Genomic DNA, 24,927 nt, shown 5'->3' with positions numbered 1-24,927 from the left:
TGCGATAGCGCCAGCTTCCAACGAACCAACAGTGAAATCCAGCAGTATTCAGGGTACCTGTCTATCGGCCCCCAAAAGTCCTTCCAAGACGTGTGGGGGCTCTTACTGATGATCCAAGTAACATCACTGTTTGACGACTTACGATGCATGATACGACGACACCGAAGGCGGCAACGTCGCATTTTTGGGGGGGTTCGGCGCCAAGACGCAAGTGCGAGTTTACCCACGTGCTGCGCCTGGTAGACATGTGCGGGATAAGCCCATCGTCATGCAGGACGACCTTCAGCCGGCGCGGGCTAGACTTGTTAGGGAAATGCGCGTAGTTGCCAATAAGATTTGTGGTGGTAATCCGGGCGAACTGCAACATTTCTCGATCCTGCGTCCTTCAGCCCTATGGAGATCGAGACTTGGTGTTACCGGAAACTGCAACTGCTCTCTGCAGGCTACGGTGGATTAGAGAAGGGGTTCCGGTGTGATATGTCTTACTGGTGATTGGCAGGGTTTGGGTGCGTCGACGCCAAGGGTTGGCAGGCAGACAGTGTGATGAGAAAGATGGAACAGTCATTTGCCTGGGCTTCACCAGGCTGTGTGCGAAGAGATTCCCCTTTTGGGGATCAGGCATGGTATTGTGAGCCATGAAAAACTTGGAATCTGCATCGAATTAAAAACAAATGGTATCTTCTCCGAAAATGGTCAAATCCGTTTAATACGGTACATAACATCCTCCTCCGGTACATGCACATATGACTACACGTTTGGAGGCTTAGACGGCGTCTGGGGCGACGATATGTCATCCATATCGAGGTTGTCCAGGTCATCAAACTCGCTCAAATTGTGCGATAATGTAGACCTCTTACTCCTGGGTGTCATGTTCGAATTGGCGCTTCCTGTGAGGGCCGAGCTGAGACGCTTCTTCTTTTCTGATTGCCCAAGAATGAATCTGACAAAGAACTGGCGCAAGTTGGGTATGCAGGCTGTGAATACTCCCACATAAAGCTCAATGTCGGACCAGATCACACTTGGCATCATGGCGACTGCATGTGTTAGTTTTATGGAACGGCACACTGTGTTGATTTGGCTTTGGCACATACCAGTCGGATTCAATGGGTACTTCTTGAACTCCAAAATCTGCGTGATGCGATAGCAGCACACCACAGTAAGGCTTGGCAATGTCAGTCAAGGTGGCCATCTTGAGTGGGCAAGCTCGCGGCAAGTACTCACAATAAGCCGAGCCCAAACATGAACATGATGGCAAACTTCTTCCTTGTTGCCAGATTCATGTTCCAGATTTGCGTCGCCGGTATGATGAGCATCCAGACATCCAAGGCGATGTTGATACCCGCATGTGCGAGGGCGAGCTGCACAATATCAATGCACTTCCCCGTTGCCTCTCCCGTCCAGAATGTCCAAGCCAGGCTTATGGGCTGGCATTGAAATAGGCCAACAAAGATGAAGATGAGTCCATTCAGGATATTGAGAATCAATGTGGCCCAGAGAACAATGCGCACCTTTTCGCCGGGCAGGTGGAAGATTCGGAGATACATGAAAAGAATAGAGGCTTTGATCAGGTCGATACAGGAGTGGTAGAGGACTTGGAGAGCATAGAAAGCCTGAAGGTTGTCAGTCCGGTGATTTAGCCGGAAACACATGGGCGAAGTACCTTGAAGAAATTCATGATCTGACGTTCGTTCAAGGTCCAGAGGTCTTTTCCAGCTCCATTATTTTCGACTAGAAATTTTGTCAGCGCAATCTGCAGCGGATGCAAAACAGCTGGCGACTTACGGTAAAAGTGTAGCGATACGTATCCGAGTAGAATGATCTTTTGGCATTTTAGTCATTTTCCGATGAATCCTCATTTTCCAGCTTCAACTTACGTATGATATGAGAATGGTGTAGTCATCCCAGCCCCATGGCGAAAGTCTTGCAAACTTCGTGACGACTCGGAGGATTACGGATAGCGTGGGCAGAATGGCGAACAAGACAATGCGCACGATCTTGGTAGCCTGTACTTCGTCGTTTAAAGGAAAGTCGCAGGCAGTCCAGGTGATGTTCTGCGTTTCTGGGAAACGTTAACAAGAGCAACGGAAATTGACAATGTACTTCTTTAGAAATCCATACCTAGGGCGCCTTTTAGCGGGCAGCTTACGAGGGAACACCCCTCTATGTATTTGATGTAATCTCCATCCTGGCAAAGACAGCTTTGGTCTCCGGGAGAACAGTTTGTCTGATTCAGTCCGTTAAGCAGACATGGAATCTTCGATAAAAGTCAGCGGAGAAGTCTTTGGCGACGCAGGAAATTGTACTCACAGCGCATGGTGGGTTGTCGTCGAGAGATAGACCAGGGATATCGGGAAGGTTAGTCGGTGCGGGGGGCCGTTGAGCGAGGATCGTCGTCGCGGAAAGAGCGAGCAAGGCGGGGAAGAGACTCGTGTGCATTTCGATGAAGGGTTAGGTCGATGTGGCTCCGACCGAGCGATGCTTTCAAAATGTCGTAATACTTCGATATCGTCTCCGAGCCCAACTCTGATAAGCCACTTGTTTACGGACGTTTGTGAAGCGCCAAGAGCGTCAGAATAGTTGCATCAAGATGACGTTCCTATATATATCGCGTGGGAAAGCACTCGTGATAGAGATAAACCTCCTTCACGAGGTGGGCTCTTTTTGTTAAAGGACCTGCCTCCGCCCGTCCGTCCTGCGTGGCTTGCGAGACATTAATGAATCCAGCCATGCTCAGAGACCCGATTGCAGTGGCCTGAGATATGGTTCCGGGCCCCGTGTCTTGGTGCGGCATTCTCCATCGCTCAGGAACTGGGCGTAGGGTGGCACCGGATGGGGTCTCGATTGATGGCCTGAGAATGAATTGGGTTTGGCGCAGTCAGCCGAGACCCTTTATTCGGGTGATCTGTTGTAACGTTTGCGGATGTTCCAGGGCTGAGGCGGCTTACATACTCTCGGCGCCTCGCGCTATTCACGCGAAGATATCCGACCGACAACGATTGCCCCTCAAGCCACATACTGACCGCATCGTGGCGAAGGGGCGCAGGCTGATTGAAGGTCAACGGAAAGGGAGACTAAGGAAACTGTTTGGCTTCATTCTTGTTCGGTTCATTTCACAAATTCAGCCTTATCCACATCTTCTAGAACCGGTCTTGGGAACTCTTTGAGCATTCCCGATGGGTATAAAAGCCTGACGATCTGTCGGCAAATCGTCAATCATCAAGACCAGCAATACCACCGATCATCAATACCAGCATTGAAGGCCATGCAGCGTAGCGCTGATGGAAATCGGAAACAAGTCTATGAGTTCGCTGATGGGAATCTATGACCATAAAACTCCGGCTGGTCAATGAGACGAAGGAGAAAATGAAAAAGAGGTGGTAGGCCAAGTACCGTAACTCCTCAGCCGCCCACCGTTCCCTCTTTCTCATGCTGTACTTTCAGCTTTTTCTCCGTCTTCATAAACTCGCGAATGCCAACCGGAATATCCCCATACAGCTTCTCGTCCCACATGTCTTTGGCGATCTTGGGGTCTTTCGGCACCCAATTTGCTTCTGAACCGCCGCCATCGTCGTCCATGCTCATCGTATCCGCGACAGCTTCTCCCTTCTCTTCTTGCTGTTCCCTCAACTTCAACTGCGCCTCCGCGTTCGCTGCCGACCATTCTTCCATCTCCTCCCTAAACCGGTCCCAAACGCAATTCACGCAGCCGCTCATACAGCAATTATCAGGCTCCTCGGGTTTTGGGGGTATTACGACCCCTGCGACCGTCGTACTCCTGGCGCGCATTTCCTCGAGGCGCTTCTTGCGCTCGGCAGGCCCGGCGAGGGCGGAGCCGAAGACGATGGCAGCCTTCTCAGCCGCTGTTTGCGGGGGCGGCGTCGGCACCGGCTGTGCGGAAAGAGCTTCAGCAGAGGGTTCCGGGTGGGACGGGGAGAGAGGCGAGGTCTTACGGCCTTGCTGCTCCTCCTGCTTGGTGGCGGAGGACGAGGGGGGTTCCTCGGGCTTCACATCGGGGATCGGCTGGGGGCTCGTGAGGATGGACTCGTAGTAGGCGCCCAGCGGGTGTGCTTGGGGCTTGGAGGGCTCGATCGGGTCGGGGCCCGTCTGGGCTTGGATGGTAATGAAGGCATTGCGAGGAGGGCGCGCAATGCGAGGCACCAAAGGCCTGAGGCGAGGGAGGAGTCTACCGGGCGTCGACATTTCTGCTGGTGTTCTGTATCGAAGGTCCTTGGTCCAATTCAAGGGTTGGAATGGGAGAGTTGGACCTTTTGGTGGCTGCTGAGTGACGCAGGACGCCGACCTGGTTCACTGCAGAGCCGAAAAGGAAGCGGAAGCGGTCGACTGGAATGCGGTCATAGCCGCGGACGTCATCGGTCTGGTATTTCTGCTTATGTAATGATGGCGGCATACGATCACGTGGTGACTTGGACTGAGCCGGCCATTCAAGTTGACGTTATTTCGAATAATACCAGGACCAAGAGCATATCAGAAACATTTTATCGTGGATCATGTTTTTTCTCATTCTGATCCAAATGTTATGGAAAATATGATAATTCGTCCGAAAGCTGAAGGCGCTGGAGAAATGTCCTCGATTCGCCCGACATCAGACGCACCCCAGACTTAGATTGGCTAGGTAACTAAGCTCGAGGGGGGAAGTCTACCGCAAGTAGGCATGGCACATTTAAATCTTATAAATTGAGATATACGAGACTATTGGCTTGTTTATTCTTACCACAAATATCTCAGCTTGCAGAGTGTGTCTAAGATATCCACCTTGCGGATGAGAGTTCTGCAAGAAGAAACAGAAGCGAAGGTTCTCAGTAGAGATGACCTGATTCAAGCTTATTGATAAAAGCCAGAGGCTCCATAAGTATTGCAAAATTATTTGATTGATATTCGTGATTGCTAGCGAAGCAATCTCGTCAAAAAACATGAGTGGTCTCATCTCAATCATTCCGGGCTGGGATCTCAGTTCTAAGGCACCTAGCCAACTCAGTAATGGATTACATGCTGCTTGAAATTGAGCGTCCAAATGAGAATTCTTTCTCACACTACGTAATCTTTGCTCCTCCCATCCTAGTTTATATCTGAGAGCGACCGAAAAGACGTTTTGCGACGGTCTGCTTTCGTCCTTTGCCATGTGTCCTCTTTGCTTTCATTGATTTTACCACGACAGTTTGCATAGAGTTATTGTTCGTTAACATTCTGAGCCATTCAGGCTCATGCAGGAGTAAAAAAGCCTTCATCTTCGGGCCCGGTGGAGGCATCGTCCAGCATCCTGCAGAGCTCATCAATCACATTGAAACCGTCTGCTTCAACAAGCGATGAGAGGACCGTCGCTAGGTCTACGACAATGTAAACCTGTGTACCAAATCTCCCGACTGCTTGCTCCAAGAGTTTCAGTCAATCTTCTGGCTTCTGCGCAGTATGAAATTGCGAGTATCGAGTCGACAACTCTTTTTCCGTCTTGAGGGAACCGCTCCACCGCAACGCCTGGTACGTGAGGTACTTGATCAGAGCTACCGCCGTTGACATGGAAGCATGCTTCGATTTCTCTAAGCTGGGCAACGCCCACAGAGTCGGCACCTCGTCGGATGCTAAAGTTTGAATGACGTCAATGCTGAAGTCTACCATGGCAGACCGCACGCTAAAGGGGCCTCTGATGATAATCAAGGAAGATTGATGGCTTAACGACCATTTCGTGAGTCTAGAGGATAACTAAAACTGATTCGTTGAGATGTTTGCGCCCCTGCCAGAGGCTCTGCAGTTTTAGCACATGAGATGATACTTGTAGCAATATTCCAGATCCTCAAAAGTCGACAAAAGGGTGGTCAACACTTACGACAGCAACTTCTCCTCCTTTATATTTTTCTTAGTATATACTATTAGTATATCACACTAACCCACACTAATTATACTAACACCACCTATTTTCCTCCTTTTCTTTAGCTATAGCTAAAGATAAGGAAATAGCTAGTACTAAGCCTCTAGTTACGCTAGTAATATAGTTCTAGCCTATCCTACTACTTATAAGGCTATAGCTACTAAATACTACTACTATTATAGACTTAAGCCCTTTTTAATAACTTCTTAAAGAGGTTTTACTATCTAAAACTAAGAGAAAATAGGCTATATAGAACCTATTACTAGATATCTTTAGAAGTATACTACTACTACTAAACTACTAAAAGGTAATATATAATATATCTATATAAGGACTAATAATAAACTAAGGCTAAACCCCTACTATATAGAAGTTAAGTAAAATTACTCACCTTTAGGATATATTTAACTATATTAGAATAGCCCTTATTAATAGCCTCTAAGTATATCTTATAGTACTAAGAGTAGAGGAATAATACTATAAAGTAACTAAATACTTTAAGAAGATCCTTATAATAGCTCTCTATTATAACTTCTATAGATAATAATTAGAATTCACTAACCCTACTAATAACCCTACTATTAGAAATATTAGAATTAGAGGAAACTTAATTAACCCCTAGCTAGAAGTAGCCTAATATACTAACTATAGAAATAATAAATAAGGTATTTAAAGCTTAATAGTAACTTATAATATATAGCTTAGTTAAAGCTAAGTTATAGCTTAAAATAGAGTTTAATAACTTAAGAATATTAAACCTATAAATAATAGACTTTTTATTAGAATCCTAAAGGATACTAAATCTAGGAATATATACCTATTAATAGTCTATAAAGAGATTAAGGTATATTATAAACTATAGAGTAGTAATATTATAAAAATAACTAGGATTTAGATTAATTTTACACTTACTCTAAACTCTAATAGAGCTTAATAGAGAATACTTAATAGTAGCCTTAAACTACTTAAACTACTTAGTATAAATACTATTAAATAACCTAAGACGTAAATTATATATATAGTTTATAATATCCTAACTATAACCCCTAACTTTAGAGGAGAACCTATTAATATAGAACTAATCCTCACTAATAAGGTCCTCTAGTAGTTAAAACTTAAGCCTATAAAGTGTATAATAGCTACTTACACTAGCAGATAAGCCTTATAAACCTAAATTATCACCTTTAAAAAAATACCTCTAGTTAAGTAGTTTGCTCTATAGGATAGTAACTACATTATTAAGCTTAAACTAAAGATAAATATTAACTAATACTTAAAGTGCTTTAATTAGTATAAGTTTAGATTATACTAAAAAAACTAATACTACTATAACTATAGTTTAGAAAGAGTATATAAAAACTATTAACTCTTAACCTAATATACTAATTATAAAAGGGATTATAAGAGTACTAATAATAAGTACCTACTAAAGCTAAAGAGAGACTATAATAAAATTATATATCTTACTAAAGCTTAGAAGAAGAATATTATCTAAAAAAACATAAAAGCTAAGAAAATTATAGAAGAAAATAATACTATAAGATACCTTATAAGATAAATATAATATATATCACTAACTAAAATATAAAGCTATAACTATTTTTTGCTATTAGTTAAAAAAGTAGAGTTTAATATCTTTAAAACTTTAAGAGAAGATTACTCTAAAAGTAGTACTACTCCTACTCCTATAAAGCTTAGAACCTTAATTACCTCTTTACTAAATAAATAGAAGACTTATAGTCTTTTAAGTAAATATTACTAGATGTTTAGATATATATAGCCTTATACTATTATATAGGTATAAAACTTATACTAACCTAATATTTATATAGAAGCCCTAGGTCTCTATATATACTAACCTTAATAAAGGACTAAATAAAACTTATATAATTACTAGATACTTACTATATAGCTTAAAACTTACTTAGATATACTATAATAATTATCTATAAGTTCTTATATATATTAAAAATTCATACTAATATCTTAATATAACTTAAATCACACCTTAGCTATATTAAGATATAATAAAACTTACTATTAATAATATTCTTTACCTTAATATCTATAGAGATAGTAATAAACTATACGTCTTAACTACACTTAAGTAATAAACCCTACTAGCTAAATTATTTATAGTAGGAGATTTTAACGCTATATACCTAGCGTAGTAGCTAAGTGCTAAACTAAATATAGAAGTATTATAGTTCTAATACTAAGTTAAATAATATAACCTCATAGTTATAAATAACCCTAAAAAGCAAACATATAACGCTAAAAATATTCTTAACTTTATTATAATAAACCTACTATTAATTAAAATATAAGTATTAAGCTACTAATATATAAGCTTAAATTACTATATACTTATCTTAGTAGTTTCTAATATACTAAATCTTAACACTAAACTATAAGTAGCTAATATACCTAAATACTACCTACCTAGAAATTACACTATACGTTTTATAGAAGAGATTAAGGACCTTTTATAGGTCTTTAATTTATCCTTAGAAACTAAAGATAATCTTAATAAACTTATAAGAGATATTCTTATAATTTTCTATACTATATTAGTAGTAGCTAAAAAGAAAAGAAACCTAAGGAATACCTCTATCTACTAGTAGAATAATAAATACTATAACTTTTAGAAGGATTATTATATATTAAGAAGAAGGGATAAATACTTAGAGGAAACTAAAGAACTTTAAAAGCTTTTTTATAAAGCTATCTATAAGGCTAAGATTATATAGTAGGCTAAAGTAATAGAGGGCATTAAGAATAATAAGAACTTCTTTAAGATTATAGGTTAAGTAAAATATAAAACTTAATTTAAATCTCCTCTTCTATAGAATAAGGAAAACTATATTTATATACCTACTAAGAAAGTATACTTCTTATAGAGTAAACTCCTTAAATATATTACTAAATATATTAAGGTTAACCTCAATATATTAGTAGTACTATAATAAGTTATTCCTTAAGATAATACTATCCTATAAGAAGAGGTTTAATCTACTATACTTAAAGTAAGTAATACTATACTAGGAGTTAATAGAATTATAATAGTAATACTTTAGGTAGTATAGCTATACCTATAATATATTATTACTATACTTTACTAGTAGTATATAGAGATTAAGTATCACCCTAAAATCTTCTATAATACTAAAGTAGTAATAATACTAAAAGTTAGTAGAGATGTTAGTACCTTAAAAGGCTAGCACTTAATTTCACTATTATTAATAATTAGTAAGGATCTAGAGAGACTCTAAGCAAGAAGAATAGCTAATACTATAGTCTAATATAAGGTCTTATACCTATAGGTTATAGGAGTACTACTAAAAAGATCTAAAATAGATATAGTTAGCTTACTTATATATAATATTAAGGTAGTAATAAATAGATAACTTATATATATTTTAATTACTATAGATATTTAAAGCGCCTTTAACTTAGTAGTTTATACTTATCTCTACTTATATATAAGGGAATAAAGCTAACTACTAAATCTAATTAGATAGGTTAAGTTTTTTACAACTTAAAGATAAGTTAAGGTATACTTTAAGGGCTATACTATAGAGATAGAGCTACTTAAGTATAAGCTACTATAAAGCTCACCTACTTCTCTTATTCTTTACTTTATCTATATAACCTTAATCTATAAAATTAGGCCTTAGGAGTGTAGATTTAGTTATATAGATAACTATAGAATCCTCTATATAGAGAAAACCTTAGAAGAAAGCTATAATACTATATAAGAACTATTAAACTAAACTATAGCTTTTAGAGAGTAGTATAGAATATATTTTAACCCTACTAAAATAGAGGTATAATATTTCTCCTAATAAAGAGAGGACTATAAATTTATAATTACCTATAGGAAGTATATAATTACCCTAAAGCTTACTATAAGATAACTTAAGGTCTAGCTTAATAGTAAACTAAGCTTTAAGCATTATATTAAAGAGAAAGTGAATATAGTATAAGCTACTACTAATTATATTAAGAGCCTAAATAAGGTTTATATTAGTATACTACCTTATACTATAAGAAAGGTAATATATATAATAGCTATCCCTAAAGTTCTATTTAGCTTAGAAATATAGTACTTTAAACTAAATAAACCTATAGTAAAACAGAAGAATAGGATATAGCTTAGAGTATAATATAGCTTATAAAACTAAGTTAATAAACTTTAAATAGCACTTAATACTACTATAAGAGGATATATATTAGCTTAGAAAACTATACTAATTCTTATACTTATATAAAAATCTAGTATGCTACTAATAAAATACCTCCTTAACTTAGTTTAATAGAGACACTTCTTAAGATTTAGAACTCTAGATAAAAACTACCTATTAGTTACTTAAGTAGCTAGCTATAAGTTATAAAGAAATAAGGGTAATACTATATAACTTACTAACCTTATAGACCTCCTACTAGAAATTATTAAGTTTCTTAGACTAATCTTCTACTTATAGGTATATAGTGATAAACTTCACCTACTAAAGCTAAATAAAGAAGAAGCTACTATAGAGTATTAAGAGTAGCTAGAAATACTTAATAATAACTAATTAGTTATCTATATAAATAGATTATAACTATAACCTATATAAATAAGATATAGCTATACTATATTTTATAGAAGTGAGGTTATCTATATAGACTACTACTTACTACTAAATATAGAGGTATATAACGCTAAAATAGAAGCTACTAAAACTAGATTATAGGTTATTATATAACTAAACCTAATAGATAGTATTATAGTATACTTTAATAATAAAGTAGTAATATACTACCTTAGAGGGGCTCCTACTACTTCTTTATAAGAAGCTATACTTAACTTTAGAGAGATTATAGTAATAGTATTAATACTAGTTAGAGTTTAATAGGTTTTAGAATATAAAGATATTAAAGGAAATAAGCTAATAGATAAACTTACTAAGAAAGGTATAAAGTATAAATAAATAGATTTTCTTATATATATAGCTACCTTTAACTATATAAAGAGACTTACTAAAAGATTAAGAGCCTACACTTTTAATATCTAATAAGCTATAAATAGCCTAGTTAGTTATAATAGATTAGAGTTATATACTAATTTAAAACTAACTCTTAAAATATAGATATTATACTAATAGGACCTATACTATCTTATAGTAGCTAAAAGTAGCTATAAGGACTTTACTATTTATTATAAATATTTCTAATATAAAGATATAAAGCTCTATTATACCTATAGTAAACATAAAATACTAATATACCTACTCTTCTATAGAAAGAACTAATATAAAGTATTTTAATTTAGCTAATATAAATTTATTTAGAAATAACTTAATAAAGATTAAGAGAAGTTTATTAAAAATACCTAACTACTATAGTAATAAAATTATATACTATATAATATAGCTACCCTACCTAAATTTCTTAATACCTCTAACCCCTATATAAAGCTTAAACTAACTAAATATAACTAAATTTATAAGTTACTATATAAACTTATTTCTCTTTACTTTAGGAATATAGTTAATATAGAGATATACTCTCTTTACTTTAAAAAATAGATACCTTAATATAAAAAGTTAATTATAATCTAAACTTATATACTATATTATATTATTAGTATTACTTTTATTAATTTACTTAAAGTTATTAGCGTTAATCTTATATATTTCCCCTCACCCTAATAAACTAGAGTAAGTAGAGAATATATATATTAATACTAAATATTTCTTCTCTATATATTATATATAGTATAAGAGGGTATCCCCTACTTACTCTATATAATATATAAAGTACTAAAACTATTACCTCTAGAGTATTTAATATACTATAGCCTAAAAATAACTAATATATTAATATCTTATAGATCTACTATTAGAGTATACTATATAATATAAAGATAGAATAAGTTAGGATAGTAGGACTTTACTTTATTTTACTTTTTAAATCTCTTTTATTATTCTACCCTAATCTATATATATACTTAGAATAGATAGATACTAGAGCGTCTTTTACTTAGTTCTAAGGCACTATAGATATTAAATAAATACACACACATACACACACACACTTACGACAGATAGATCTCTGAGAGTCGTTGATTCGTATCTAGCTAGGCGCTTTTTCAAATAGACTGAAAAGCTGCACGCTGTCTGTAAGCACCTAGAATGGTTATGAGGAGCTAAGGATCGCCCACTCTCTACTTTGGAGATGAGGTCATGCATTGTCAGACCCGAGGCTTCCAGGAGAGGCACGATGAGATCAAGCTTCCTTTCGTGCTTTTCGTTTGAAACCCTTAGTCTAGAAACGACTTGTGTTAGACCGTCAAGTTGTTGTTTGTAGGACTTTTCTGCCTCTTCTATGGCCGATAGAATCCCTTCCAGCTTGCCTGAATGAGTTGTGTGCATAACACGGAGCTCAGCTTGCGAGCCTATAGCTGCTAGTTCCGCATTGTTATCAGAAGCAACAACACTTCTCTGTAGCAAATTGTCGTATTGAAGTTGGTGTGGCCGCGTGAAACTATCGATGAAATGACGGAGTTTTGACTCTTTGCACCACGAGTGGGCAATCAGCAGAAACTCCAAAATGCAAGAATACAGATTCTCAACGGCAAGTCGCATGTTCGTCGTTGGGTATATTGTGGAATCAGCTTTGACTCGCGAAAGTCGTATGCCAACCTGGCAGGTGGACTTGGCCACGATTTTCAGGGTCTCTGCGTGGTTGACCACGCTCTTCCTCCGCTGCGTTAGCCCTTTTCTTGGGTCTGCGTCAAATTGGTTGACTCACACCAGATACCAGCGTCATAGCGCCCCATGCCAGCGATACATACTCTGGATGATGTTGAACAAAGACGTCGAGGATCGTCCCGTAGCGAAATATGATGTCAGACGTCTTTTGAAGCCACCCTCTAGTTTTGCTCGACCGCTTCGCTGCCTCGTAGCTTTCGAGCGTTGCGGCCACCAAGCCTTGAATATCCTCCATGGAATGACTCCCAGTTACTAGAGTCTTTTCTCCGAGTGTCAAAGTATCGCTTTGAAGGAAGTATCTCTGGACAGCCCTAAAGGCATCCTCCGCGACGCATTCTGCATCTGTTCGAATCGCGTTAAGGCGTCTCAATAACTTCACTGGTCATTCGAAACTTACATTGGTTCACCCCTTATACCATGATGATGTAGCTTTATTAGTGTCCATTTCTACTGTACCATGGAGCTGTTGCACTATGAAATCACACTTTTCAGCTGTCTTTCCGTACCGGGCTCGGTATCCGGAATACGGTAAATGACGCGGGAGGTGTTGGTCACGACCCGTACAGCCAAGCCAAGGCTCGTGAATGCGGCAAGTAGGCAGCCGTTTCGTGCTCTAAAGGATGACCTTGTTGTGCGGAGCTCTACTCCAGCTGTCATGTAGCATTTTCTTGGTGCTTAACGCCGTGCTTGAAGCCTGAACGGACCAGGCTCGATCGATGTTTCAGGAGGATATGACGAACATATCCGCCGGGCGCTTAGCAGTCCGGTGCTGATCCTCAAATCATCACGTCAGCCTATCAGGATGTCAGGCTCCAGCCAATCACATTTGATTCTGGCGATTGAGGATGCAGATGTTATGTTGTGTAATGTTGGCTGCGCCTCAGCAAAAGCAGTATTCCCCTCTTTCCAGCCATTTCTTGCCCCCTTTTTTTCTTCTTTTTCCCTATTTCCATCTTGCCGCTTCACGGCGCCTTCCCGCGGTTTCAACGCCAGTGACAGCTTACGGCAGAGATTTCTACCAGCTTCAGGTCCCGTCGCAGCTACACTTTGATCACGCATCATACTCTACGGTGCATCGGGTTCAGCGCCGCTAACATCTCGACCCAATTCAGCGTACATACATGCACTTCAAAGCGTTCTTCACGAGCATCAAGCGGCGTCATTTGAAGCAGGATCAAGTACTCGTACATTATCCAACATGGCGACGGACAACGTACATCATCGAATGACGACAAATCCACAACCTCGAAAGTCTGGATCGTCCCAAAGAGTCAACAAGCAACGCCAAGGAAAGGATGCCAAACACCGGCACGTGATGGCTAGTGCATCTTCAGGAGGCTCAATCCATGCGATGCAGGATTATCAGATACAACTGGCGTTGTTGGAGCTACAAAACAAAAAGCGGCTAGCGTGGGCTCGACAAGAACAGCCTGCAGGTGGAGGTGACTATGATCCAGGTAATGGTGGGAGTGATACTTTGGAAGGAGCTACGGTTCCGACCCAGGTCGACGATCCAGCGTCTCGGGAGACAACCCAGCCACATTACACAATATCGGAAGATGAGATAGGCACTTTGGCATACAAAACAGGTGCTCCTCAACATATCGAACCCTCCAGCCGTTCAGGTGCTGCGCAGGCCGTTATAGCAAAGCTGTCTGATAAGGAACGAGAGCCCACAAATTCACGCCACCCTAAAGCAACGGTATCTGGGTGCTCCGGTCAGCTTAGGTCTGTGGAGTCATCTCTACCGACATTCCCCTCGGAATGCGCCTCTCATGCAGTATCACAACGGAATTTACACGGCCACAGCCCATCATCTATAGCTCAAAGACGGAAGCAGCCCGATAAGACTCACTGGATCTTGGAAGCAACTCAAGAGACGCAAAAGATGAACCAGAACCATGGGCTTCGCTATAGTCCAGCAGATGCATCTGAGGTATTCGAGACAGGTGAACTTTTCACAGAACAATGCTTTTCCTCGGGACTTGATGCGGGAGCTACTACCCCCAACAGCTCAGAAGACATCCAGATGGTTATTCCTGAGACAGACGAGGTCCCCGACGAAGCATTTTCGGACCCTCTCAGCGCCGAACAGACATCTTCAACGTGTTTCAATGTCCTTCAAAAGATGAAACAACGAATTCAGCAGCTAGAAGCAGAGAATGAAAAGCTAAGCCGTCCGCCGCCGGCCGTGGCTGTCAGAGTGCGAATCTTCCACTGCCTTCAGAATGAAGACATGGACGAACATACCTACCTCTCGGAACCAGAATGGATGGTCAACGAAGACGACATCCGTCTCAGTGCCCGATCTCTATTAATGGACCCTAAAAGATACATCAAAAAAGAGAAAGGCATCTCATTTGTTGTCTACAAGTGTTACTCAGAAGACCATCAGAGAGACGCAGTGGAAGAAGCAAGGAAGTTTTCCGGGCCACTGCCACACCCGGTACCTGCCTACCAGGACATATTGCTAACCTCGAAGGAGATGGTGGACGCTGTGAAGGCATTCTTCGCGCTACATCCTGCGTCTCGTGGGGAGTTCCCCAAGGTCAACACGGATGACAGGTTGTCAGCGCCCTTCATATGGTGGTACCATCATCGCAAGTCAAATAAAATCGGATGCCTGCCGCACCGTCAAGCCGAGTTGGTCAATGCACTTATCGGCCACATCGAACAGGCTTATGCGCCGTTATACGACAACATAGACGAACAACTCAGCAGAGGCTTTGTGTCGAATGCTTCCATGGAATATCTCTTTCGACCGGGTCAAGTTCTGATCTCGTTCACGGATGGTATCCCACAAGGTCACATTGCAATATCTCGCCCTTTTACCTACTCCGATGAACCTGACGATTACGCCATTATTCCAACGTCAAAGAGACGTCGAGATCCCTCAGAGAAGTACTTGTCGCAATGGAACATATCAACGCGTTCAATCTCCTACCGTGGGAACTTTGTTCGGGTGGAAGAGAAGCTCAAGATCGAGTTCGAGACGGAGACTGAGACCGGAGAAATTGATATCTCGACCTTACCTGTCGTTCCGCTTGAGTACACTTCAGAGGCAGTGCAGGAACGATTAAGACGCCGTGGCCACACAATCTGGAAATGTCGGGAGAAGCGACTCATCTCCTACCAAGGCAAACGGCAAATTCACACGGTATGTTGAGTGTTCTTGGACGAGCTGACAATTTCGACTCGCCTCTCTTTACTGACCCTTTCACTCTATAGGGAGAAAGATTCATGATTGACTACGACACGTATACGAGCCTCCATCCAGTTAATTCGTATGCGATGAAGGCTACCAAGGCAGTGGCTGAACCGGGCTTGCCTGCAGATGGCAGTGAACCCCGCGCTCCTGAGATCTATCTCTTTCCAAACATGGTCCCTGGCTTTGATCTGAGACGCAAGACATGGGGTAAGACTTTTCTGTGATTCTTCACGTCAAAGAACTGCACTAATCTTTTAAATAGTTGACGTTGAGGTCGACCAAATCAAGGACGTTGTCTGGAATGAACATGCCTTCAAGAGTCTAGTGGCTGACGAAGATATGAAGTCACTTATTCTGGCGCTTGTCACGAACCAAATTGACGCCAAAAGAGGCACGGATATTATCCATAACAAGGGGAACGGTCTCATCATGTTGCTTCATGGCTCTCCAGGTACTGGCAAAACGTTTACCGCCGAATCCGTCGCCGAAATAGCCAAGAAACCTTTATACTCGGTAACCTGCGGCGACATAGGCACGAATCCTGCTGATGTCGAGAAAAACCTCGAGTCCGTCTTCCACCTCGGCAAGATTTGGGACTGCGTTGTGCTTCTGGATGAGGCCGAAATCTTCCTCGAGCAACGCACTGTGCAAGACCTCCAACGGAACGCACTTGTCTCCGTATTCTTTCGCGCCCTAGAATATTACGATGGGATCTTGATTCTTACGACAAATCGCGTGGGGACCTTCGACGAGGCGTTCAAGTCTCGAATTCAACTCGCACTCAGGTACGAAAAGTTGGAGGCCTACCAACGCAAGCAAATTTGGAAGAACTTCTTCGAGCGGCTCAAGGGCATTGCAGAGGAGGACAACATTGACTTCGATGATATTTCGCTGCACATAGACGAACTGACCAGGCACCCGATGAACGGACGACAGATCCGAAATACGATCACCACCGCACGGCAGCTCGCCAAGTTCATGGGAAAGAAGATGGTGTTTTCGCATCTGCAACGAACCATAGCAATCACGAACAAGTTTGATCAATACTTGGCTGACGTTTGGGAAGCTGACGTGGAGGAACATGGTGGAAGAGGCTTGGATGGCAGGTAATCTGACGAGTATTTCGCTCGATCTGATCAAATACGATAGTACGACTAGCTATTGGGAGAGCACCGCGGTAATTGAATGCTTTCGTTTTGCAGATCCACAGGGCATGAAAACCTCGCATTTGGCGATAGATCCAAGCCATCGGCATTCCCTGTCCTGGCAAATGATGCTTCTTCTGCTGAACTGTAAGTTGACGAGTTCAAGCCGATATCGAGCACGTAGAGATGAATTCCATAAGTTGTACGGAAGGTTTAGCTACGAGAAGAATAGAATAGCAATGAGCAGGTCATCTTACTTCGGGATCTGTGCCTCGAAACCACACGATCGGATTAACTCGCTGCAGATATCTACTCAGACGAACTCATTTTGCAACCTATCAACTAGAGCTACGTTTTCTCAACTTGACTAGTGACCAATCTGACTTTTCTACAGCAAAAACGCATTTCGAGCTACCACTCATAGATACCATCCAAGATTCTGCTCTCCGTTCGAATCTGGTGCAGTGAAACAGGTCGAATGACGGAGCTTGACAGCTTCAGATGATGGATCGCATCACCGTGACACCTGACATCGTCAACATTCAGAAACTCCTTGACGACAACGCAGTCGTTCCAGTGATGTTCTCCCTGGTGCTCCATACCGACTGCCTTCCAAGCTTGGATGACGGACGACTCCAAGGCATAATCCCATGTTGCTCTCCATGTAATCACGGGACGCTGCCCATGACCCATTGACTTGTATTGGAAGAGCGCCGCCAATCCCTCTCGCCCGTCCCAAATCTCCATCACGCGGAGCTTTGGCATTCTCATAGCCATCTTTGCCGCTTTTCGGAGCATAGCACCGATTTGAGTGGTCGTCGCATCGGGCGCGAGTAGTCTTGAGGTCAGCGCAAGCGACGTCAGGTTGGACCACTTCCATGAAGGCTCACAACTGCTGAAAAAGTGACTAGCATCCACCATGAACGATGCCTAGAGGTGCTCAAGCTGGAGACTGACACGGGCGATCGCCTTGCCCGCCTTAGGGGTCGGCATTTGACTAGGCTGAACCCCCAGCTGAGGATCGAGAATTTCTGGGTATTTTTGAGTGAAGCTCTCAAAAATGACAAGTCTCCGTAAGTTTTTGAGCTTTCGAGGAAAGATGCGTGTAAACCAAGTTGGATGTACTACGTCACATACCCGAGTTAGTCGGTTATCCCCCATTCAGTTCAACAACCAGCATGTGGAAAGTGGGCAAAGACGAAGCACTTGCACTCACTTTTATCTGCCTCTTCCTGATCAAAATGCCACTTTCTTCTCCAAGACTCGTAGTGAATTTCCTGGGGTCCTGAAAGGCGGGATAAGATTTTCCCTAGAATTTCCGTCAACTGCCGGCGATTCTGTTGACGCAGTATCACCCCTATTACGGCAGTAACTGGAGGAAGGCTCTCCCACCACACTTTCTTTTGTTTGTTGGTCTCAATTGCCCTTTTCTCCATATGTCTTTTAAACCATTTTTCATTCCGTTTGTAGGTTTCGGGCGAATCGTTGTTCCTACTTGCTTCGAGACATAGATTTCCTTTATATTCAGCCTCTTCGAATTCCATAATTTCCTCAAGCCACTGCCATTGCTGCGGGTATTTGGAGTCGAATGAGCGGGAGTCATTCCCCGTCATTGATTCGGCTTCTTGGCTTTTCAGTTGATAGGCGCGGGGAATGCCGTTCCATACTATGGCTCCGAACATATCTTCAATAAGCACTGGGCGTGGGTGAGAAACTCGACGGCCTGCGATCCACCCGTGCTTCTCGTCGTCAAAGTTGACCTGGATAGGTTTAGGCAACCGCTTTTTCCAGCCGCAATTTTCAGGTGATATATCAGGCACAAAGGTCATGTACTTGAACCAATGATCCGAGTCGCTGGGAGAATGAATGCTGATTTCCAACACTAGGTTGTCGCTCGGTTGCCATGCGCTGAGAGCCGAGAATAGGCCAGTAAATGCTCTGCCGATCCGAACATGATCTGCTGTGCTCATAATACACAAGTTTTTCTCTGCTCCACAATTGGTGCAATCATATTCTTCAAGCTCTGTACACAACCAAATGTAGCACACGAGAGCCCGATTGCGAAAGGTCATCGAGTTGAACTCTGCAAGACGTGAATGCGTGACCGTGATTCGGGCGAAGTTCTTGGGCTCGATAACTTCCTGCCACTCTCGAGAAACAGCAGCGAATTTGGCCACGCTGCAGCCGTCCTGTAGTAAGCATTTCATAATTTCAAGTCTGATTTCTGCGGGCAAGCGGCGCCAAGATGCCCTGTTTGATGGCGACGACATTGGTGTCAAATTTGGTGGTGGTCGAGCTTGGGAGTACGTGTGTCGTGTGGTGGTTGGAAAGAATGAATCAATCGCAAGTCAACGATTCAACGTGGTCAGAGCAATTTTTAATTTTTTCTCATTGAAAGACCTGGATAGCCCAGATGGAGAAGGGAAACACGAGGCTTCGCTGTGGCGAATGACTGTCGCTTTTAGAACTTCCTGCCTGCCAGTCTCCAAAGCTTACCGGACTGTATCAACAGAGTTTTTCCGTGGCTTTCATAGCCCAACAAGCGGATGTGGTTGGGCTAAAGAGGTAGGAAGAAAGGATTTGTGAGATTATATCGTACCGAGGCTCCCCTTTTCACATTTGGCTCATGTTGCCAAAGCCAACAAGTGACATTGGATCCATTAGCAATCGAAAGTTTAGGCGCCTCAGTTCATTGGTCCTGGGTTGTGGAAATAACCACACGCTCAGCCGGCCACTCACGGGGTCTGATTTTGAGAAGCATTCGAAAATTGAATAAAAGTTGGCTTTCAATTGACGCTACTAAGATCCGAAGAAAAATAACCAAGGAAAAAAGACAAAAGACGTTGGAAATTGTCCGAATGAAAGTTACAGGCAGGGGGCCCTGCTGACCAGGGAGCTGCATCCTTGTTTACCTTTTGGGGGGAGACCCACCCGAATTGGAAGGCGGTGAGGTCGCATTGGAGGCACATCGGATGTACCCAGACGCGCTCCATCCATCCATAACACTCGGTCGAAAGCATCGTGCAGCTTCCAACACCCACTACTCCCACAACGAAACGCCCTCGAGGGCCCAATTTCGACGACGACATGATACACTGAGTCCTGCGACGCGTACATACTATGGAAGAGTCCGCCCCGAAACGGCGGAGGACATCGCCGCGTCTGAGCAGAGAGCGCGACGAAGCCAACAACGAGTCGACGACACCACCCGATCCTCCCCCGCCACGAAGCTTGATCCCGAGGCCGAGACGCCCATCTTTCGCGTCGCCCACCAGGTCGAGCCTCTCGCGTACCAATCCTGACATCCTACGACGACGAAGCCTCAGCCCGTCAAAGCCCGCCGCCGAAAATGCGACCCAATCCACGCAAGACGCCCGCGAGGGGTCCGCTGCACAGAGCCAGGAGTCTGGGCCGTCTTTGACAAGCAAGCCGGCGCGTCCCAGAACAAGCTTGTTTGAACCTGAGCCTACACCGACCGAGTCTCCTCTTGGGTCCCCCGCACGACGATTGCCGAGTTCTTCGCGAGCAGGGCTCAGCGGAGCGCTGGCGTCTCGACCGCGCCGCTCCTCAGGCAAACCAGTACCCAGACCGCTGCCCGAACCAGAGTTGGAGGAAGAAGAGATCAATCCCTTCGCTCGACGTGGAATCCGTCGCTCGCCGCCGACTGGCGTCATTCCCCAGAGATCACAGCCTGAACCCGAGCCCGAACCTGAGCCTGAGCTGCCGCCCACACCCACGCAGAGAGGCCAGGCGGATCCGGTGGTCACGACGCCGCCCGCCGGAATCCACGACACGCCCTCGAAACGGAAGCGACGGCCAGCGTCGCCGTCCAAGAGTTCGCCCTTGAAGCAACCACCCCTCCGCCCGCCTGAGTTCTCTCAGAAGACTAAAGACCCCTCGAAGAAGGCCCCGCCTACCGTGACGCGAGAGAAAAGCCCGAGCAAGCCGGCGAAGAAGACACGGACGAGAAAAGGACCTGCAGGAACACACGAGGCGCGGCAGATACCAGCACCCAACCCGAATGCTGGGCTCGAGGCGGAACGAGACGCGCTCGAAGCGGAGATCGCTAAGTTGGAGGCAGATCTGGACTTTGCCACCGAGGAAAACGAGCGGATTCGGAGAGTGCAGTCGCTTAGGTCTGCGACTGGGTCTTCGGTGCCCGCTTCAAAGCGAGAGCAGCTTTTTGATCTGTTGCAAAGGCACCTCGTGCCCCCTCAGAAGGAAAAGAAGCCGGACGTGGCGGATGAGTGGTTTGACTTGGCGATGAATCCGACGTCTTGGTTGTCGATGGCGTCTCTTGGACAGACGCAGCCCTTCACGTCAAAGCCGCAAGAAGAGGAACTTCCGGCACCAGTATCGCATCACCCGATTCAGATGACTGCTGTCGAGGAGCTTCCGTACCTGCAGGCCTTCACACCATTCGAGTTTTCCGGCACTACGAGTATCCTGCTCCGCGAGAATGAGGACGAGCCTCTGCTGCGGAAGCACAATATTGTTGTTAGATCTGCACATCCCGCAGGATTGTTCATGGCAAAGGTCGAAATGACAGTCGACACCGAAAAGTTACAAATCAAGCACCTCAGCGTGCCCCGACTAGACCCCGCGGCGGTCCCTGAGCTCGGCCCCTTCATCGAAAAGGTCGCCAACGGCGGCTCCAATACGCACATGAAGCGAAACGTCAGCATCGTCACCTGGGCTATGGCTGAGTGGTACCGCCTCGCCGTCGAGCGAGCCAACGTGTGGCATGTCCTCGAGAGCGAGCTGGGGGATAAGGAGAAGTTGGTCCAGAGCGTCGCTAAGATAAGAACTCGGCGTAAGAAGCGCAGGAGGAAGGACGATGACGACCCGAGTCAGGATACAGACAGCGCCTTTGGCGACAAAGACCGGCCGCAGAATCTCACTCGCGGAGCGTTGCTTCCCCACCTTGGACGAACAGCCTACGAGATCCCCATCCCGGATGCGGTGGACGAGGAGACGTCGTGCTTGAGAATACAATGGAGGATAGATTTTGACTGGACTGGAGAAGCGCAAAGTAAAGTTGGATTGATGATTGGCATGCCAGGCAGATGTTCGTATCCCTTCCCACCTCCCTTTCACGCAAAGCTAACACACCGCAGGGCGTCTAGGCGACGAGCGCGGCTCATTGGCAGCTGCATCCAAGGTCTTCGAGAGGCTCGTGCAAGGAAACGAAGGGCCCATGACGGCTGTGCGGACGGTTGTTGCACTACTGGCCGGGGACGCCTCTTCTTGAAAAGATACCATGTTGGAGTCGACTTTTGTTTTATGAGTATGAACTGTATATCACTATATCGCCGGCCTCTGATGGATAGACCAGCAGCACAAATACAGAGGCACCTCCTGGTGCATGTTTATGACGGGTATCTCCCTCGCCTCCAACCATTCTAAACCCAAGGTCCTCCATAGTTGCTGCCGTTCATATCTCCATTCATACCACCCTGGGGACTTTGTCCGTTCTGCCCATTTTGGTATTCCCTTGGAGGACGCATGTGGAAACCCCCTCCGCTCTCATGTAGAGGTCTCATGCCGTACATCGCCCTCAAGCTATCCGCCCTCCCCATCGGCCCGGGCATGCTCCCCGTAGTCCCAGGCCAATGGCTCCGGTACGCCACGTTATCGTAGATGCCCCGTCCGAGGCGTTCGCCAGCATGCGGCCAGCCGCCGCCGCCTCCACCACCGCCGTTCTCGCGAGCGAGGTCGTTGTACGTCGGGCCCGCTCCGCCGTACCGCGCGTTGCCGCCGGGTGTGTACATCCCGTTACTCATATCCGCGCCATTCATCGCCCGGGCGCGCATGCTCATGTAATCCAGCGCGCGTGGTGCGCTCCACTGCGTGCCAACATCAGGCTGGTTGGGGATCGTGGGGCCACGCCACATGCGGCTCGGGTCGTTGTCGGGCATGAAGCGGACGGGGATGCGGCCGGCGTTGTTTGGTCTGGGGCCATTGGGCGTGTTTCTGTTCTCGGCCGGGCCGGTTGGGTAGCCGAAGGGGTTGTTGTTATCCGACATGGCGACTGTTGAGGATGTAGTTGCTTGGAGTCTTTGACGTGGGATGTGAGGTGCTGGAGGAGGTCGATTGGGAGGGGCTTTATATGACATGGCTGGGTGGTGTTTGCGGTGAATCGCGGGGTGTGGTGTTTGGTGATTCAGGCGGAGGCTGGACGAGGATGCGTTTGGGAATCGCTGTGGAACTTGAGTTAGGTTGTGTTGGACAAGATTCAGTACCGGCCTCGCGGCAACGTACATGTACTACTGATGGGCAAGCTCGCTGGCTGCGAGTTGCCGCTTTCCCAATGCTGCCGAAGCTGTCGTTTCAGAGAGGCTGTTGCAGAAACCCTTAAGTAGTAGTGTTGAGCCTGGCTTATCCGTCCGGAACTCTTGGGACAGTGTTGTTTCTTGGCTTGATGTCCACAGAAAAGACAACCGACGAGTTCTAAGCTCTTGATAGGAAATTCGGCAACAAATATGTGTTATTTCCTGCGAGAAAGGCAGCAGCACGATAGTCGGACCCAGCCACTACTCGAAACACCTGCCTAGATCATCCCAAGGCATCATCGAGGGCTGTTACCCAGGCATTCAAGGGGGATCATTGTCCCATAATCAACCATAATAGCTACATTTTGCAGCTACTTGCTTTCACGGCACACAATGCACTTATTTAGAGGTGTCCCTCATGGATATGAAGGCAGGCTTAAAGGTTGATAAAGCAGAAGCAAGCCGTTCATGATGATGAATCCAACCATGAAAGCCAGTGATGACTTGTTCCCCCTACCCCTACAAAGACATGATAGGCCGTCATCATATCATTCATCAGACAGACAAGAGCCACCATGAGAGTGTCTTTGTTACTAGGACGAGTTCAAGAACAGGTGAGCATGGTTGCTGTAAGAGCCGCAGACCGAGGGGAACGTCGATGCACCAAGCCCGCGCCCCTGAGAGACACCCCCTCGCCGGCTCGAAGGAAGACTTCACGATAGAACCCTTACTCGACGACTAAGCAAGGCGACAGGAAAAGATTTTACCGAAAATATTCAACTGGTGTTGTTTTGAAACTTCTTGCCTCTTCGCAACATCATCGCAAGTCAGCTAGACGCCCGCCATGGCTGACCCCAACCACCCCAAGCCCGACCAGGGGGGCCCTCCCAACACCTCGTACATCGAAGACAACGAGGACTCTGACACTGAAAGCATCTCTTCGCCCCTCGATAGCCTCTCCATCGACGAGAACAACATCGGTCCTATCGCCGCCGCTGTCCCTTCTGCGCACATCCTCGACATCGTCAACGTCTCGGGCACCAACTCGGCCGCTGCCTCCTCTCCCGTTCCCAACACGACCACCACTCCCCTCCCCCGCGAGCTCACCCTCGAGCCCCTCGTCTTCCTCGGCATGGCCCGCCCCATCCCCAGCGAAGCCGCCTCCATCCGCCAGAGGTACGGCCCCATCGCCTACGCCGACGACGTCGTCAAGGCCTTCGGCCTCCCCACCGCCCGCGCCCTCGCCAAAGAGATGGCATTCCACGTCGCCCGCCTGCACTACCACTCCGTCCGCGACTCCCACCGCGTGGTCTTCCGGCTCGCCATCCCGCGCACCTACAACACCACCACCCGCCGCGGCGGCGGCGCCCCGTACCTCAAGATGATCGACTACTACTCCCGCCGGATCTTCATCGACAGCAACGACCATTTCTTCCTCAAGGGACCGGGAGACCTCTAGGAGAGACACACCAACCCCGCAGAGGACCTCTGGCGCAAGCACCAGTTCCCCGTCTTCCCGCTGCCTCACCCCGTCCATCTCCTCGGGGGCGCTTCTTCGGAGGATGAGCTGCTTGAGGCGTTCTCGGTTGACTACCACCGCAGCGCGGCTGAGATCATGGATGAAGTGCGCGAGATGAGCAGCTTTCCTCGCGTGACGTACGGC

At 45.0% G+C, this 24,927-nt stretch overlaps 8 protein-coding genes across 8 annotated transcripts; 3 read left to right on the top strand and 5 right to left on the bottom strand.

The window, feature by feature from the left end:
- Window positions 1–747: 747 nt before the first annotated feature.
- GCG54_00007159 (uncharacterized protein) lies at window positions 748–2,057 on the bottom strand (the record flags this gene model as incomplete). Its single annotated transcript, XM_045407146.1, has 6 exons — window positions 748–1,034; window positions 1,092–1,162; window positions 1,222–1,610; window positions 1,661–1,728; window positions 1,783–1,819; window positions 1,875–2,057. Coding segments are annotated over 6 exons (1,035 nt in total), but the record flags the coding sequence as incomplete, so codon positions are not given.
- A 1,342-nt stretch (window positions 2,058–3,399) lies between these two features.
- GCG54_00007158 (UPF0651 protein) lies at window positions 3,400–4,200 on the bottom strand (the record flags this gene model as incomplete). The annotated part of the gene is made up of 1 exon (XM_045407145.1): window positions 3,400–4,200. The coding sequence occupies one exon, from the start codon at window positions 4,198–4,200 to the stop codon at window positions 3,400–3,402; it is 801 nt and encodes a 266-aa protein (XP_045266066.1).
- Window positions 4,201–5,403: 1,203 nt separating this feature from the next.
- On the bottom strand, window positions 5,404–13,296 carry GCG54_00007157 (uncharacterized protein; the record flags this gene model as incomplete). Its single annotated transcript, XM_045407144.1, has 4 exons — window positions 5,404–5,718; window positions 11,968–12,633; window positions 12,680–13,017; window positions 13,146–13,296. 4 exons carry the CDS (start codon window positions 13,294–13,296, stop codon window positions 5,404–5,406), a joined length of 1,470 nt encoding a protein of 489 aa, XP_045266065.1.
- Window positions 13,297–13,837: 541 nt separating this feature from the next.
- Window positions 13,838–16,957, top strand: GCG54_00007156 (putative 26S proteasome regulatory subunit-like; the record flags this gene model as incomplete). The annotated part of the gene is made up of 3 exons (XM_045407143.1): window positions 13,838–15,796; window positions 15,868–16,054; window positions 16,110–16,957. 3 exons carry the CDS (start codon window positions 13,838–13,840, stop codon window positions 16,955–16,957), a joined length of 2,994 nt encoding a protein of 997 aa, XP_045266064.1.
- A 446-nt stretch (window positions 16,958–17,403) lies between these two features.
- On the bottom strand, window positions 17,404–19,262 carry GCG54_00007155 (uncharacterized protein; the record flags this gene model as incomplete). The annotated part of the gene is made up of 4 exons (XM_045407142.1): window positions 17,404–17,922; window positions 17,950–18,116; window positions 18,209–18,483; window positions 18,673–19,262. 4 exons carry the CDS (start codon window positions 19,260–19,262, stop codon window positions 17,404–17,406), a joined length of 1,551 nt encoding a protein of 516 aa, XP_045266063.1.
- An 850-nt stretch (window positions 19,263–20,112) lies between these two features.
- GCG54_00007154 (uncharacterized protein) lies at window positions 20,113–22,243 on the top strand (the record flags this gene model as incomplete). The annotated part of the gene is made up of 2 exons (XM_045407141.1): window positions 20,113–22,060; window positions 22,110–22,243. 2 exons carry the CDS (start codon window positions 20,113–20,115, stop codon window positions 22,241–22,243), a joined length of 2,082 nt encoding a protein of 693 aa, XP_045266062.1.
- A 151-nt stretch (window positions 22,244–22,394) lies between these two features.
- GCG54_00007153 (uncharacterized protein) lies at window positions 22,395–23,018 on the bottom strand (the record flags this gene model as incomplete). Its single annotated transcript, XM_045407140.1, has 1 exon — window positions 22,395–23,018. One exon carries the CDS (start codon window positions 23,016–23,018, stop codon window positions 22,395–22,397), a length of 624 nt encoding a protein of 207 aa, XP_045266061.1.
- A 1,090-nt stretch (window positions 23,019–24,108) lies between these two features.
- On the top strand, window positions 24,109–24,723 carry GCG54_00007152 (uncharacterized protein; the record flags this gene model as incomplete). Its single annotated transcript, XM_045407139.1, has 1 exon — window positions 24,109–24,723. The coding sequence occupies one exon, from the start codon at window positions 24,109–24,111 to the stop codon at window positions 24,721–24,723; it is 615 nt and encodes a 204-aa protein (XP_045266060.1).
- Between the last annotated feature and the right edge of the window lie 204 nt (window positions 24,724–24,927).

The sequence above is a fragment of the Colletotrichum gloeosporioides genome, assembly GCF_011800055.1.
Source record: "Colletotrichum gloeosporioides strain Lc1 chromosome Unknown consensus_32, whole genome shotgun sequence".
Classification (NCBI taxonomy): Eukaryota; Fungi; Ascomycota; class Sordariomycetes; order Glomerellales; family Glomerellaceae; genus Colletotrichum; species Colletotrichum gloeosporioides.
The sequence above is the reverse complement of the archived record's forward strand: the minus strand, read 5'-3'. Positions and strand labels throughout refer to the sequence as shown.